Genomic DNA, 17,908 nt, shown 5'->3' with positions numbered 1-17,908 from the left:
TTTCCCATCAGAAAAATTTCCTGGGGAAGGGAAATTTTAGGACTTCAAGAACAAAGATACCAAAGAAATTTTTTCCAAGATTTTTAAAGCACATTTCAAGAGTAGAGAGAACACTAACCTGTTTGGAAATAGTGTAGGATGTCCACAGAGGCATCAGGAATGTTTCACTGTAGCCACTTTCAAAGTCGTGGTGATGCAAGATATTGTATTTTGTGCGGTACAGTACGGCAGGGCGTCCATATAAAAGATGCTTCTCTAAAAATCAAAAGAAATTACATTTATGTTTATTACTGAAAATCTTAAGGATTAAAAAAAAAGGGGGGGGGTGGCTTTCCATCAGATGTTGAATTTTTCAGTGATCATTAATGGGATACTGACCCCAAGTAACTACTAAGGAAATCTTTTGGCAGAGAGAGAACAAAAAGTTTTAAGCTGTTCTGGTGAACCCCACTCCAGGTTCACAAACACCCTTAGGGATTAAAAATCCCTTCTACACTTCAAAGCTTGTTTGTGTCACAGGGTGGAGAGAGGATGTTTTTTCCAAAAACTGGAGACTCTTTAACGATCTTTGTGCCCACCTGCCAGTCACACATGAGGTGATAAGGACTTTCTTTTCATCACTTTAAATCAGTCCCAGCCTATCAGTCCTGCCACTCTTCAGTGGACTTTCTCTCCTTCCTATGTTTGATTTTTTTTTTTTTTTGGTCTCAAAAGTGGGGCAAAAGTGGTCACTCACTCAAAGAGTAGTTTTTCCCACTTGGCTGATACAGATTTGTTCTGAAGACTGATGTGCTATTTTTTGTCCATAATATCAAAGAAACAAACTAAAAAAAAACCTGTTTCTAACTTTGGCTACAAAAAGACACCTTCAGCTCTGTAAAAACAGCCCTTCTTTCTTGGTAATATATTATGGTTAAATGTCCTTAGATAACTCTGACAAGCTTGCCTACAAAAAGAAAAAAAAATTGAAAGGGATAGAAGAAAAATAAATTTCCTGGATAATCTTGCATTGTCCTGTACAGTCCATTGAATTTGATAACCTTTTGGCAAACACACTTGGCATGCTTTTGGAAAGTAAAACATAGAAACAAGGAAAGTGGCCTAACACAGTTCCCAGATAGGCATTTAACCTGAAAGAAAAGGGCATGTTTTATTAGTGCTTGAGTACAAACAGAAGATGTTTTTATAGGGCACAAGGAAAAAAGTAGGAAATGCCTAGTCTAAGGACAAAGATGATAAACTTGCTTTATTCAAGAGAAGCTGAAGTCATCTTTTTCTTCTGCCTGTGAATATCAACATGGTGCACCATGATGTAAAGTGCACCATGAAGGAAAACAAAACTTGCATGAAGCAGAACTGCTTGTTTAAATAAGGACACATCATGCCATTTAACAGAGAATTGACAAATGAGCAAATGCAACTGGTTTAAATGCTTACATCTTAAAATAGACCAAAAATACTATTTTTATATTACTGCAGTGAAGAAGGATGAAAACCAGAAACTAAAATAAAGATGTTGAGATTCGAATTACAACAGTGAGGGTGTTTTTTCCTGATGCCATAAATTGCCACAGTGAGCAGTAGCTCTTCATTAATTGGGAAAATCAGTATTACAAGATGAAAGCAGCAGAAAGGCAATTTAACTCACAAACAAAAAGACTACGGTCACCTTTTGAAACTAAAGGAAGGCTGCATTGCCCTTTTACAACAGAGAAATTGAAAATACCTTCATAAGGGAATTAAAACAAATCTCCTTATCATCTTAACAATGTCATTTGAGGAACCTCAAAAAATCTATGCCTAAACTGAAAGCTTCAGAATTTGCTAATTTGGACAATTGGTATGGTAAGAGAAATGCTGTGAATTGTTATGCTGTACTCGACCACCACTGTGAGAAGGAAAACTCAGCTTTGGGGAGCCTTTCAGTCAGTAGAGTTGCTCAGAAAAGCAGCTCCCATCCCCTTTCCTCTGCTCCTCTTGCCCCACTTAAACCTGGACCACAGCCCTGATGCAGCTGAGAGTGCAGCCACAGAAGTCAGTGCTGGCACAGAGCAGGAACTAGTGGCCAGGAGAACTGGGAATGCTTTCTCCTGGGAGTAACATTGACTTGAACACTGAAGAGGAACAGAATGGCACTGAGCAGCCTGAACTAGCAGAGCACTTCTTTCACTGTGTAACCTGCATCCTAAGAGCCAAGCAATAAGACTCACTCAGGGATAGTCAAAGCAGCTGTAGCATCCTTTCTAGGTGAAACCTAAGCCTGGATAACTATGGTAAAACCCAGCCCACAAACACAGTCTGGTTTCTTCCCCATTTACAGCCTGTAGCTGAACAGAGTACTGCCTCATGCACCCTCTCCTTTCCTCTTGTCTCTGCCTTCACATATGGGCGTAAAACTTCTCGAGGTGATGGAATGGAAACTTGCATTGCTTTGAACAAAACTTCAGCCCTGGTTCAGCAAAAGCTACTGTGTACCTTCTCAAGGGAGCAGCACTTCACCTTGCCCACAAATCTCACGTGTGTCTGTGGCTACCTTGGCAAGTACTTGAAAAGAGAGTTTACTACACATTACCTAAACCACATCAGGAGGTGCTCTGGTATTAATGATGCAAAGTAATTTACAAAAGAAAATTAAATCAGCTTTCATTAACTGAGGCACCAGGCTCTTACCTTCTGTTCCCTTGATATGAAAGCGCTTGTTGAGCTCATCCAGCTTGTTCTTCTCAAGAACAGAAAAAAAGGAATCAGATTAGGACCACTGGAGCACTCCAACATCTTGTTTTACTAGCATCTAACAAAACAAAACTAGTGCTATAAGACAGTGAGGATTTTCCTGTCTCTGCTTTTACAAAAAACAGTAATTTTTCCAAGGGGGCATAAAGATTTCACAGGGGGACCTGGGAAATTCTTACAGATCAAACCCTCTCAAAATAAATAAAGTGGCTACAACTTTACCAAAACTACCACTAATAGTGGAGGCTTCCACAGATCCTACACACCTACCTTATCATCACATGTACATCCTATATCGAAATCTGATGCAGAAGGTATAGCCACAGGATACAGTGGTTTAGCAACTTCATCTGGCACAGTTGGTTTATAAACATTGGCTCTCAGCAGGTGATTTAAACTTCCGTGGGTGCCATTATTGGGAGCAGGCTTTAATCCAAGCAGATCTATGAAAATACCAAGGAACAATGAATGGTGGTTACACTACAAACATATATTCAAGCAGCAACTCTATTGAGCCAACACGTTTCTTAGTAATACTGTTTACATCCCACAGCATGTTAGTGAAAGCTTTAAATGTAATAAAAACACTGATTTTTTTTGTCCAAATCATAAAATTGTAAATGTCGCACTAATAGTATCTTTGACTTTATGACAAAATGTTAATTTGCATCAAGACACTGGAAAAGTTTAAACTGTAAAAAGTTATTATATACTATTTTATTATAACTACTCCTTCAGCTTCCAGTGCAAGCCTACAGTCCACATGCTGACCTTGTTCTAAACATTGCAACACAGTGATTTCTAAATAAGGGCTAACTACCCCTTAGCTAGTTAAACTTCTCATGTTTGGGGAAAAAAGGTGAATTACATCTTTGAAAAATTTTAAAGTTTTATTGTGAATTACACCTTGAAAGTTTCACTGTTCTAGAAAATCAATACTAAAGAAAAGACCCTAATGAACATCTGTCTACATCATCAGATTCTTTTTCACAGCTTCAGTACAAATTCAGGAAACATAATCATACAAGGAAATGCCATAGAAAACTAAGTGATCAACCTGAACTGCTGCATGAGACCTGCAGATGCAGAAGCAGTCTCTGAACAGAAATCTCCTTCCTAGACAGCTGAGATGTGGACACCACACATTGTAGAGGTGTCCATTTGATCTCTGACAAGCTGCAAAGATCAAAACTATAGTAACCCCCTTTATTGACCAGCTAGCTCCAGAGCAAACTGAGACCCCTGAGAAGTGCTTGGGAAAGGGGGACTAGGAAAAAAAAAACACTGAGAAGAAGTCAGGGAATGAGCTCATGGGTGCCTAAATGAAGCCCTATTAAAATAAATTACTGCTTTTGCAATTTCTCAAGCAGGCAGCTTACCACACATGACGTTGTAAAGTTCAATGTTTTCAAAAGGAGGCACTTTGGTCTTGTACTTGAAGGTAGGGCCATAACCTATAAAGACAGTCTTAAAAAAAAAGAAAGAAAGAATTTGAAAGAAGAGCATTAAAATTTAGGGGGTTTTCACTGACTGTTTACATTTCAGAGACCTTCAATGACTCTCCCAGACATTGCTCATACCTGCATGCTGTTTATCTTGTTGTCATAGCCATGGTCTCCATGAAAGAAACATTTTCCTGTTGGTTTCTTGTAAACATCCATGGCTTTCCTAAATTGAAAAAGTATTAGAAATTTTCATCAAAGGTGGCTGATGTGACAATATTCTTCTGGGCAGGTAGGATAAGGTTACAGGGCAATGCATTGTAATATCTTTCATGAGCAGCAGTAGTAGGGACTTGTAGGCTTATACAGCATCCCCAGGGTTTCTCCCTCTACTCTCCCTCTAAGAAACAACTCTTATTATTGATAAAATGTCAGTATCTATTATTTTCTCAGATTTCCTCATATCACATAATCTCCTGCACAGAGGCTGCTCAGAAAGCACTTCTGTGATGTTACAATGCTGCAAATGTCATACAATGATAAAAAGTGCTTTCACCTGTTTCACCTGTTCACCTGTTTGCCTTCAGCCCAATAAACAAAAATGGGTAGCAGAAAAAAGCAGAAAAAAGAAAGATCTTCATGAAGACAAATAGCTGGGATAATAAGTCCTATACCACAGGAATGCTAATTATCAGCTCGTTATTGAGATGGGGTTTTTTACAAAATATGTGGGAAAATAAGTATTGTGTCACAGGAATTATAATCACCAGCTTATTCCAGAGTACCTCTATACAGTTTTATAGAGCCACGTGCAGACAATACATGCAGAGGACCACATTATTCTACAAATTAATTTCTTCATCTGAAACAAAATAATGCTCAGTCAAAGTTTGATTTTGGCCTTATAAATTACTAGAGTTGCAGCAATTAAGGCTGTAACTACCACTTTCCTGTAACTACCAATTATAGTTACACTAATGAATGAATTACTGGTGAATGAGATCTCTGAAAATTAATAAATAAGCCAAAGAAAGACTGATGTAATTAATAAGAAATTACTAAATCTAAATCAACCTGGGCAGTTGATCCCATCCATTCCAGTACAATTCTTAACACTTAAGCTTTTATAGACCTAAAATTCAGTGTCTGATTCTTTGAAATACACACAACCCCAACCACGGGGCAGCCTGCCAGCAGCCAGTGGAGTTACGCAAGAAAGAAAACGGGGTTTCTCATTCACTGCTTCGGCAGAGTGATCCTTGCATAATTCATGGAAAGATAAGCACAGATGTCAAAAGGCATTTATAACACACTTTGTGTTTGCCTGGCAGCTATATGGGCAAAGAATCCTACCATAATCTAAAGCTCCTAACAGTCTACCATGAGCCAAAAGCTGTGTCATCTTCCAAGAAGCACTGAGTCAGATTCATGCAAAAAGTGCCCACCATTCTTATACTGTAACACACAACACATGGCAAAGCATATTCAAACAGAAAGCTGTGCACCACCCATAAACAAAGACTACTCCTCTCCTGTTCACTCTATATGTGTATGTGCCAACTGGTTTTTCCTCATTCAATTTTTAGCTAACTAATAAACACTGCCCATATTCTATAACCAAAAATTCAGAGTCGTGGCTAAGAGCAACCCAAACCAGAGTTTTTGCCTGAGCTAAACCATCCTGGATTTCTGTGGATTTCTTTTTAAATGCAATACACTGCCAGCACAGCACTTTGATGGCCACCCTGTGACATCCTTCCACATGTTCTCAGACATTCACCCACTCTGCCAATATCTCCGTTTTCTTTCCATTCACCTACTGCATCCACTCAAACTCTTGTTCCCTAACATTCCTTCACCACATAAGCCTACCCCTTCCTCCCATATTCCCTGCTCTGTTGGACTAAGCTTGCACCTCATTAGAAAAATTTATCAGCTTCCACATTTGAGCTAATCAGTCAAAGCCACCAAGCTGCTTGAGCAAATCAGTCTGGGTTTCTACTTTTTATCCATCAACTGCTTTTCCCACACTTAAAAATATTTTGTGTTCCCAAAACTCCTCTTTCTCACAGGGTAGAGGAGCAGGATGTTATCAGACAGGGCAATCCTAAGTGTCCCATTTCCTCAGAAGAAAAGACTGGAACTCAGGATGGCAGCAAACGCAAGGGTTTACCTTGCCACGTGCCATTTGCGATCCACCAGTAAATGGACATCCTCAATTCTTCGGTTGTTAGCATAGTGCAAGCGTTTAGGCAGGTGCTGTTTCAGGTAAGGCTTGAAGTGCTGGTCAGGCTTTCTACACTGAAAAATAAATGGTTACAAATAGCACGCTGTCAGTTAGCTTAAGATGCACACAAAAGCTTTGACTACAGAAATCAAGCTGTTAAGGTCATCACTGATGGTGTCTGGAAAACAAAGAGTATACCTAGAGTATTTAGTCCAGTCATTTCTGTGCAGTATTTACATGCAGCCAAGGCCCAGGGAGCCATTTGAATATATATTTGGAAAGTTTCATTCTCGTGACAGTCTTTATGAAACTATCAAACAAAATATTACACGTACTTAATTCACAGATGAATAATTTTATTAGAACTGGACCGAAGTTTAAGTTCCAGCGGAAACCTGAATGCTCAAAAATACACCTCATCTGCAGATATATTTAAAGCCATCTGGTTACAAAACTTGGGGGATTCTGTTTTTTGGTTTTTTAATTTTAAACATTTTCAATTTTTCTTCCATTAATGGCAAGATTAGAGTTGAAGGCTATCAAAAGCACTTTTTCACCATCTTCAAAGTGCTAGTAAAATGTTTACCCTAAAAGATTACTTTCCAATTCTGAAGCAATGAATAAATAGACTCAATTCAGGCAGTAAAGACAGTCCAGGAGATTCTGTCTCTGTACTGCCCAGAAAGGTTATAAAAGCTACTAGAGCAGCAAACAGTGGAAAACATGACTAATATTAATCTGTGCTCATGAAGGGCAGCATTTAACATTCTTTATTTTTAATAATGGTTGGTTGATTTTTCTCTCAAAGAGTGAGAAAAAAAACCTATTCTGAATAATACCACAAATCAAGAAGTGAACAGTGAAGTAGATAGATACCTCCCAGTCCTAAATACTTACTGTAAGGTTGGCAACAATCATTTTAGGATCATCTGCAAACAAAGGTAAAAAAAATAGAAAATATTAAAAATTTCCGAAAGAAAACACAAGGTTTACGTAAGCATACTTCCTAATATTTCCCTGACCTTTACTAAAAGTGCTTTCTATTTATCATAGAATCACAGAATGATTTGGGTTGGAAAAGACCTTTAAGATCAAGTCCAACCCTTAATCCATCACTGCCAAGTCTATCACTAAACCATGTTGACAAGTGCTCCATCTTTTAAACACCTCCAGGGATGGCCTATTAAACGCTTCCCTGGGTGGCCTATTCCAGTGCTTGACCATCTTTTTCATAAAGAAACTTTTCCTAATATCCAATCTGAACTTCTCCTGGTGCAAGGACTTTTCCTCTTGTCCTGTCTTTTGTTACCTGGGGGAAGACACCGACCCCCACCTGGCTACAGCCTCCTTTCAGGGAGCTGGAGAGAGTGACAGGGTCTCCCCTGAGCCTCCTTTTCTTGAGGAGACAAACACCCCCAGCTCCCTCACCTGTTCCTCTCAGACTTGTGCTCCAGACCCTTCCCCAGCTCCATTGCCCTTCTCTGGACAAACCCCACCCCCTCAATGTCCTTTTTTGAGTGAGGGGCCCAAACATGAACCCAAGATTTGAGGTGCAGCCTCACCAGTGACAAATACAGACAATTACAGGACCAGGACAGTCACTGCCCTGGTCCTGCTGGCCACACTGTTTCTGATCCAGGCCAGGATGCCATTGACCCTCTTGGCCACCTGGGCCCACACTGGCTCATGTTCAGTCACTGCTGACCAGCACCCCCAGGTGCTTTCCCAAGGGCAGCTTTCCAGCCACTGTTCCCCAGCCTGCAGGGCTGCAGGGGGTTGCTGTGACTCAAGTGCAAGACCCAGCACTTGGCCTTGTTGAATCTCACAGCACTGGCTTTGGGCTGCTGATCCAGCCTGTCCAGATCCTTCTGCAGAGCTCTCCTACCCTCCAGCAGATCAACACTCATGCCCAGCTTGGTGTTGTCTGCAAACTGATTCAGGGTGTCCTTGATCCTCTCATTCAGAACATCAATAAAGTTACTAAACACAACTGGCCCTGATACAGAGCCCTGGGGAATACTGGGCCCAGCCATCTAGAGAGTTTTTACCCACTGAAGGGTGCAACAGTCCAAGCCACAGTTTCAAAAAGAGAATGATGTAGGAGACAATATCAAAGACTCTACAAAACTCTAGATAAACATTATCCACAGAAGCAGGTCACCTTGCCATAGGAGACCATGTTGGTCAAGCAGGACCTGATTTTCCTAAACCCATGCTGGATGGGCCTGATTCCCTGGCTGTCCTGCATGTGATGTGTGATGGCTTGCTGACATGTACTTGCTTAGGTAGTGTTCTCACTGTTTTATAATCTGGGCCTTAGATAATACTTATTTTGTTTTCTGCAAACACATACTTTCAAAATTTTTGTCTGTTTTAATTTACTTTAGAATAAAAAAATATCCCCAAACACAATGACTTTCCTTCAAAAAATTTTGAAAGCATACTTGAATGCAACAGTGCAGTCTGTTAGAAGGAGTAAGATAAATATATAGCATTTTTTGATCACTTTTAACATTTGACCAGTTTCACAGGCTACTGCTGAGAAAGTGAAAAGAAACAGTAAAATATTCTGCATTTGATTTTGAGTTATTAAAGGGACATGCAAGAGGTAGAAAGCCCCAACCCAGTAACAGTCCATACTAACTGTGCTCTTCTGGGGGTTGGGGGAAACATTTTTCAGTTATGAGAGGAAAAATAGGCTAGAACAACATTTTGGGAAGTGAAAATCTCTTGTTCAAATGCTATCATTTTGGTTGCTTAAGGCATGATCTTGCTGAGCTTGAAATGGGCTCTATTGCATCTCAAAACACAAGCTGCACGTTTTTGCATTGCAAAGGTGTGTTTGCAGTATTGAGACAGTATTATGGAACAATAAAGAATAAAGAATTTGGTAATTTGCCATTTAAGGAGATAAACCCCAGTTCTAAAGGTAGGAAACATGCTTCTTTGTTCTACATTCAAACATTCAAACTGCTGATTTATAAGCAATTGCAAATATTCAAACTAGGAAGCTGCACACAGAGGCCAAAAGAGGAAAATGTTATTGTGGGAAAACCAGTGGTATGACTCAGAGGTCACACAGACAAGCTGATCTTTTTGAAACATATTGCCATTCATTCTCTAAGGAAAACTTATTTTTCTCAGCAATTTGGAAAGACAAGGATTGAAAGATCTTTAAAAAAAAAAAAGACTTCTCAGAACTGAAATTTGTTCTCAGTAGACTGTGTAATGTAGGAATTCAGTCTCATGCTAGTCTACAAAATTTGAATAACATGTGCACTATTTTCAACAAATCTTTACACACTCATCATATATTCCTTGAGCAGAAATACCCAAATATTGATTTGTATATGCATTTATTTTGCTATAAACTTATTTTTACCTGGCAAAAAATTTATAGTAAAAAAAAGGAAAAAAAACAGTATTATGGATGTTTTACCACATTCTTAAGATTTTTGCTATTATTCTGGAAGTATTTAATCTTCAAAGATGGATCTTTCTATGAAATTTGTCCTCACCCAGAGCATATTTGAAGTGTTGTGAGGGAAAATTTGGCTATCCCAGATGTCAGATCTTCCCCTCTATCAAAAGTTGTCACTCTTGGAAATATATGGTGCAAAAAACACAGGTACTTATGGGTTATTTATGAGTTACACAGTTTGCCTGGTAGCTAGGTAGCATGGTAAACTGCTGGCAAAGCCAGGTTTGCCCTTGTACGCTGAACCAGAGTAGTCAGGGTGCTGGCACAAAGCCCTGTCCTAGTACTGCTGCCCTGGAGGCAAAAGGAGGGCAGCTGGTCTGAAATGCTTGAAATTACAGAGTTAGTTTCACCAGAGGACTCCTGCCTGAGCCCTGAGCCTATTGTCAAAGATGAGTTCATCTCAAACACTAAGTCAGGGTAAACTTCTAAAAGCATGGTTCAAAATAACAACAAGTTTTACTGACAACATTGGCCCTGGATGCATGTGCTAATCTTCTTTATATCCTTCAACATCTCCAGTCTGTTGCTGTTTAGAAACCCACATGATCCTCATCTATGCCAAAAGTATGATAAAACTACTGAATTCAAAATTAACAAGTCATTTATTTCCTATTAGCTCATAAAATGTACCAGATGCTTTTCTTTTTTTACATCCAAGCTGTGCAGTGCTGAGATCACCCAAATACAGCTTTAGTTGGAGGAAAAAAGGAGGAGAAAAGTGCATGAATAAACTCACAATGACACGTAAGCTGGCATGTGAAACTGGCTTGGAGCTCCCATTCCTCCATGATATAAAAGAGTGGTGTTTAACCCAAAACTTTTAAGCACTCCCTGGAACAGTTCTACCACTGTGGGGTCTGTGAAGTACAAAATGGAAAGGGAGCGAGCTGCTGTCTTCAGTGGGATTCCCTCTGAACTTCCTGCCAACATCCTACAAATTTATACTCTGTGGACAGCATCATTTCAAGGAAGGAATAGAGTCTAGTTCTCAGGATGTAAAAGGGACAATTAAACTAACTTACACTTTAGGTTATTGCTAGACCTAGGGCGAATTCGCCCTAAAGATCCAGGCAGCAAAATTATATCATCCACATTAGTCAGATAGTTGCTTAAAAATTCAGTTCTTTCACAAGTTGTGTCTTCCATCCCTGCAGAAAGGAAATGCAAAATTAATCCACCCTGAAAATAAACACATTTTCCAGAACAGCAAAAAAAGGAGACCCCAAACACCCTATGTATTATTTCCTTCTGGATGACTAAACTTGTTCTTTACAGCCATCTAATTGCAACATAATACACTGGTGGGACTCCAACTAGGAGTGCCTATGCAAGAGAAATACCAGCCTAGGCATTGTAGGAACATACAACATGTGTGCACTGACTCAACTCCAAACTAAACTCATGGAAAAATCAAAGTCTGTTTCTAGTTTAATGTTCTGCTTTGGGGATTATTTCTTTTTAAACAAATGATTTTAAGAGGCATAGCACACAAAAGGTATTGTCTGTTGGTGGTCTGTTCTGAGGCAGCCGCAGATAAACAATTTTCTCTTGCAGATATTTGTGGTGGGGAGGAATGTACTGCCAGCCACAGGAGGTTCTCAGCACAGAACTGCCACCCCTGGAAATCCTTCCTGACCCTTACCCTCCTCTACCCACATCCAGAGACGAGGCATATGCCATTTTATTGTTGATGTAGCAGTTCATGTGAGACTGTCAGGAATAAAGACCTAAAAAGAAGAGGACCTTTGGTGGCATCACTAAAAAAGTTATGCAAACCCAGGTTTTCCTTTAATAAAACTTTCTTTTTATCTTTGCTAATATTTACTATTTCATATATTGCAAAGTCTATTCTAATGTTTGAAGGAATAAGACCAACCAAATAGCATCTGTGCTTTTACGTGATGACATCTGACCATGAAATATCTTTTTACCTCCTTCCTCCATTATTTTGATTACTTTTCAATCTAAGTGGGGCACAGTCTTATATTCCACAGATATAAGAAAGATATTCCAGTCTTTCTTCTAATAGGATAATTTGACCTACTAATTGCCATGGAAGTACCCCAATCTAAAGTCCTATTCTTATCATGTACAGGAGAACAAGGCTATTAAATTTTTCATTCCATAAAAACTGACAAGAAGATTACTCTAGGCAAATTATAGCCTTCCAATACATGCATGAGGAGCTACATTTGGATGTGATATCAGAAACACCAAGATTTGAAAAGCTCTGAGTAAAGAAGTAAATACCCAGATCACTGTTATGAAAGACAAGTGTCTCTCGATGACAATTAACAGGTGAGCCGAGTGGCCCATCCACACCAACTGGCTTTTTTGGGGAGAGTTAACCTAGCAGAAAACAATATCAGCGCAAAAATATCTTAAATGGAACTTTGAATTAGGTTACCTATTATATTTACAGCTACATTGCTTAAGCATTTATCTTCTCATAAATATTATGGTTTAAAATTTACCATGATCACCAACAAATATGACATTGACACATCGATGTAGTTTCAACTGTTTCAGTCCATCCATTAGCTGTCCTACTGTCTTGTCAATGTCTCTCAGGGGATTCACCATCATCTGTATAAATATTCAGATGGAAAAAAAATTAATTCTGTCATTGTAATATTTCTACTTCTACAAATGGGGCTCCTTTGGCAAAACTCTGATGGGAAAATCATCCAGGTCAAGAGGCAAAGCCTTGGCTGAGCTGTTACTCCTACAATTATTGTACCATTTCCTTTTGTATATCCACACCAAGATTTCATTGTGAGAAAGCCTTGCTGAGATGCTGACAAGACAGCAAAGGGTCTTTATGGCTGATCCTAGGCCTCCCATGAACATGTGTACAGTTGGTAAAACAATGTGTAGACAGCAGAAAAACACATGTGACTTTGGGGTTCAGTTCGTTTCTTGTAGATAGAAAGCAGTGCTTTTAAAAGAAAACAGTATTTCATGTGAATAGTTTAGTCAAAAAATGAGCATGAAATGAAGCTTTAGACTTGGGATTCACATGCCAAGGCACTTAATGAAGTTCACTTCAAAGGACATCTGACACCAGGATGACAAGATGCATGTCACTTGAGTAGCACATGGGGCTCAGAGTGAGTGTTCTTCAGCTTCAAAGCCAAGAGTTTCCAACAGCTCAAATGACAGTCCTGGCAAAATTGTCAGCAGGCCCCAGAGGACAGATACTGAACTGTGATTTCTTCATTAAAAGTTTCTTTTTTATATTAAAAAAAAAAGAAACAAAACAAACAAACAAAAAAAAACCAACCCAAAGCCCCCCAAAAAACTGAAAAAAGCAAGACACAGGACTATGTTTTCAGCCTTAAGAAAATGAAAAATTTTTTACCACATGACAGAGAGGGGAAAAGTAAGATTTTAGGCAGAAGACTCATTTTGTTTTGATTTTGAGAACAAAACATTTGTTGTCACTATATGGCAACTTCTTCCTGACTTGTCTGTTTGATTTGGCTGTATTCACAAGTATTCACAAGTATTCACAATAAAAAATCCTTCCAATGACAAAGAGAATGATAAATTCTGGATGAGAAAAAAATTAGATTTCAGCAGAATTTTCTAAAATAAACACCATGTTAGTGTGACCCAGAAAGAGATGGTTCAGAAATTCTCCCTCAGCGTGAATCATTAAGGGAGAGATGTTAAATGAGTCTGCTAGGTTACGAGACAGGAAACATCAACTCCCATGTGGCACTATAAATACAGAGAAGGGACTTACAGGAGAAGGAATCACAGTGGGGAACAGGAGGAACAATTTCTGCAACATATGGAAGTGGTTCAGACAAGGGGTGAAATTTTGAAATATTTTAATTCAGAAAAGCCTAAGTAGTCATTAAAGTTAAAACTTTGAAACCTTCAAGTTCAGAAAAAAAGAAAATTTTCTGTTTCAGCATTCTTTCACTCTCCAATACAAGGAGTTTCTTCTACAAATGGAAATTCCATTTTTATGAAAGTCTATTTATATTGTGTCAATCATATAAAGAAATACAACTTTTACTCAGAATCCAAAATGTACTCAAGAAAGCTGGAAATCCAGATAGATTTCCCAGTAATGTTTTCTTTTGTCAACAAGCTTGAGTCTTCTTTTCAAAATTAATAATGATGATAAACAGCAACAATAATTCAAAGATTTCAAGTCATAGTTCTGTTTAGCTACCCTCTTCCTTCAGCAATCTGAACTCCTCTTAGAGCTCCTCCCAGATGTAGATTTCAAAGATTTACTGGCTAACAAAGCTGTTGCATAAATCTTTCTTCACCTATTATCAAGACTTTGGAAGACTGTACAGAACCATTTTATCTTTAAAGATACATGGATTTCTAGGATGGTGCTACAGTAAAGAGTTTTGTAGCATTGTGAAAGTGCTGGGTGTGGTACCTGAAACATAAAAAATCCAGCTGGATTCTCACAAGTTTCCCCATAGCGAAAGTCTGATCAGAAGGAAGAAAGAAAGAAAGAATCTTACTTTTAATTTTTTTAAATAATTGATAGGATCCATTCTGTATGGCATTTCATTGCTGTCAAACAGCATCAAAAGATTAACTTGTAGATATGATGGCCACTACTACATAATAGTAGGGAGTTTTTTTCTGAAATGGTGTCAAATGGTGTCAAATTTTCACAGCTGACTTTTAAGAAAAAGTTCTTAAGAAAAAGTTCTTAAGAAAAAGTTCTTAAGAAAAAGGGGTAAGTTTGGATGACCTTTCCATTCAGAGAAAGAAAGGCAAAAAAAGAGCAACATATGTTCACGTCACTAGGAATATTATTTCTACTCTATTTCATGTCAGAAGGGTATCACTTGGAATGGCAAATTAGTGAGTAATAGCAACATCATCCATAGTAGTTATTAGTTCTCCTCTCAAATAAACCTTAAAATTTTAAAAGTTCTCTGGAAAATTCCTGGGGTTCTATGTGATTTTTTTTTGCATGTCCCTGTCTGCCATGTTTTTACACCTAAATAATGTGTCTCAAAATAACTCTTTAAAGATAAATTGTGCAACAAGTCAAAAAACATTCCCACAAAAAATCTCTTGAGAAGAATGTTTATAGCCTCTTGTAGGATACTGTGGAGTGTAAAGGCTTTTGTTTCTAGCTTAAAGGAGAAATATGTAGATTGTTAGTGCCAGGTGGATAAAGACAGTACACTAAGGAATACTCTTTTCATCCACTTGCACTTTTTCCTAATAAAGCAATTTCTATTTGATGTTTTCCTTGTGAAAACAGACTTACACACCACCTCTTGCAAATACACCATTCAGAAATCCTGCAAGAAAAATTCCCTACCCTCCGAAGTCACAAAATGACTTTAAAATGTGTATTTTTAAAACAAATGTTCTTTTCCTTTCAGCTTTTATTAGTCACATTTTCAGGATATTTCCACAACCATGATGTTGTGGAAACATAACTAGACACAAAACCTCAAATAATCACCAGGCTCCCAAGAGCTGGGAGTTAGGGAGGCTACAACATATTGCAGAACTCATAATAGTTCAGAAAGTTTAGCAGCAGTAGTAGTGTCTTCCCAGATTTTTCTGACATTGCCTCCAGCTGAAGGCTGGGTTTTAAAAAATAAAGATTATAAAGATAACTTTCCCTAATGCAAACAGTCTGAAACAAGAAAAACACAGCTCCCAGAAGGCTTGGTCTGGTTTGGCTGCTCTCCTTTGGGTCCTTCAGTGAAATTATAAAAGTTTTGGCTGCAAAATCCCAACCTGAAGCATGGAGAAAACTCCCAAATTGAAAAAAATAAAGACAGCTTAGTGCCTAAAAAGAGGCACTTCCATCATAAATTTTTGGAACTTACTTTCTTCCGACGAGTTTCCGTAGAATATTGATCCACTCTATGTACTTTTCTTCTTTTCTTTGGAGCTGCAACTGGTCTTTCCTGTCTCCTCTTAGGAGGAAGCTTTCTCTTAGGTCTCTTAGGCGGAGTAAGAGGGGAGCCATAACTACTCTCCTGTACTGGCAGGGAGAGATGTCTGGACTCAGAAAAAAAGCCTGTCTCAACTCACATCAGATAGTAAAGCTACCTGTGCCAGGTAATCCCGAAGCATAAATGCTACAGCCTTATCAAATATTTAGGCTTTTGGACAATTTAGGATCTACCCCTTTTTAAGGAGGAATTCACCAAATTGTACTGAAAGCAGAACAGCAGTTACAAGAGCAGACAGCATAAAAGCAAATTAAATTGATGTTTCTAAAGATAGGTGGGGCTTCTGTGTTTGAAAAGACATAGGGGGTATTAGTTATCAAATATTAATCCATTACTGAGATTTAAGTTAATTTCAATTACAGCAAAATTCACTGCACAAAACTTAATGAGTGTCCAGGGTTGAGTACTGATGGAAATGCAACATTTCACTTGAACAACAGTTCAGGTGTGAGTATTAGAGGCTGTCCAGTCTCAATGACTTCTGCAAGGTTTCCCACACCAATGTTTTGGCTGAATTAGTGAAATCAAGTACTCTTCATCTATAGCACTAGCAGATACCACTACTGTGTGCCACGCCCTGCACCTCACTGAAGTCACCAGAACCCCATTTGCCGCTATTTGGGGTCTGCAAATCAGAACTATGCAGGTGAGACTCAATTAACATGGAGCTTCAAATTAGCTGGGTGGGGCAGATTAGTGGCAGTGCATGAGAAATGTGTGCTGCTACCTCCCTTATTACCAGCTTTATGCGCATTTTGAGAATTTAATTTCCTAGCTGTTTCAGAGTGGCATCTGATTGGGTAATGGTATTATTCCTAAATGCACAATTACCTAGGACAGACTTATGGGAGGAAAAATAAAAAACATAGAAGGAAAAAACTAAGATCTAGCTAGAATAAACTACTCTCCCATTAATCAACTTGCTTGTAATCTTAAACTGTCCCACTCTTGCTGACACAACTCGCAGGCTCTTGGCACTGCTCGAGATGGTGTGAGAAGAGCTGACAGGTGACACCTACAAGGAGATAAACCACAATCTGCAATGGAGCATGCTGAGTGGGCTGGGGAGAGTTGGAGATTTATGATGCTATTTAAGTTCTATGCACTTAGGCAGCTTCTCCCAGTTGTTGGGTTACAGAGCTCCATAAACAGGGAAGGGGAAGAAGGGGATGTTACCATCTGCCATGCTGTTTCAGTGCTTCCAACGCAAGCAGCTGGAAAGGAGATTCTAGTCCAGTCTCATTCGTCTTTCTCCAGAAAGGCATTTTAATAAAGCAGCACCAGAGTTTTCTGTTTCTAAAACACTTCAAGCTTTGTGCAGTCCTGATGAGAGGAGCGGCAGGGAAAGAAAGGACTCTCATTTCACTGTCTCTGAATTGGCTCAGAGAGAGCTCCACAATGCCAGAAACACGCGAGCGCGGGAGACCGCGGTCTCAACACTGAGGTGACTGTCTCAAGACAGCATGTTAGAGGAGCAGCAGAAATGGCTTAGCACTGCCAGATTTTGATGTATTTCAGAGCTCTTATGGTAGTATATTTCCAGAATATTTTATGTAAAAAAAAAAAATTAGCTAGGAAAAAAATAAAAAAAGCCAAGTTCTTATTAACCAGCCAATTCTTAGTCTTGCTTGAGAAGAGTCAGAACAGAGTTATGGAGGAGGGAACTGAATCCCTCCCCGCTTACAGAAGGAAACTGTAACATCACAAGGGTAACCAGCCAGCCAAAGCTTTGCTTCTTGACCTGGATGGACCAACCTACCAGAGTTCAACTGCAGAAGCACAGAGGGAAAGAAAAAAAAAAGGCAGAAGTAAATCAAAAGCAAGCATATTATTTTATAACTCCCACAACTGCTCCTGAAAATGTAATAGAACCCACTGAAATACCCCCTAAATTATTTTTAAAGAAAAAAACCTGTAAAATGCTCCCACCCCAAAGCAAAAAAACCAAAACAAAACAAAAAAAACTCCACCAAACCCCAAAACCCAGACAACCAACCCATTTACACTGAAATTCATGTTAGTGGATATGCAAAGTTACACTTGTGGAGACTGGTTATAATATCAA

At 38.9% G+C, this 17,908-nt stretch overlaps 1 protein-coding gene across 5 annotated transcripts in view; it reads right to left on the bottom strand.

The window, feature by feature from the left end:
* Positions 1 to 17,908, bottom strand: part of ENPP2 (ectonucleotide pyrophosphatase/phosphodiesterase 2) — a 72,334-nt gene that overhangs the window by 10,196 nt on the left and 44,230 nt on the right. For 4 of the 5 annotated variants that reach the window (XM_077188376.1, XM_077188360.1, XM_077188365.1 and 1 more), the window contains exons 12-20: positions 12,358 to 12,469; positions 10,906 to 11,031; positions 7,300 to 7,331; positions 6,349 to 6,476; positions 4,314 to 4,401; positions 4,113 to 4,200; positions 3,004 to 3,176; positions 2,671 to 2,722; positions 119 to 255 (exon numbers count right to left, since the gene is read on the bottom strand). In XM_077188376.1, the coding sequence (XP_077044491.1) occupies positions 119 to 255; positions 2,671 to 2,722; positions 3,004 to 3,176; positions 4,113 to 4,200; positions 4,314 to 4,401; positions 6,349 to 6,476; positions 7,300 to 7,331; positions 10,906 to 11,031; positions 12,358 to 12,469 (936 nt within the window). The remainder of the gene's footprint in view (positions 1 to 118; positions 256 to 2,670; positions 2,723 to 3,003; positions 3,177 to 4,112; positions 4,201 to 4,313; positions 4,402 to 6,348; positions 6,477 to 7,299; positions 7,332 to 10,905; positions 11,032 to 12,357; positions 12,470 to 17,908) is intronic. The other variant, XM_077188363.1, reaches the window with a different exon arrangement.

The sequence above is a fragment of the Agelaius phoeniceus genome, chromosome 1 (genome assembly GCF_051311805.1).
Source record: "Agelaius phoeniceus isolate bAgePho1 chromosome 1, bAgePho1.hap1, whole genome shotgun sequence".
Lineage (NCBI taxonomy): Eukaryota > Metazoa > Chordata > Aves > Passeriformes > Icteridae > Agelaius > Agelaius phoeniceus.
Note: the sequence above shows the minus strand (reverse complement) of the source record. Positions and strands in the feature narration are given on the sequence as shown.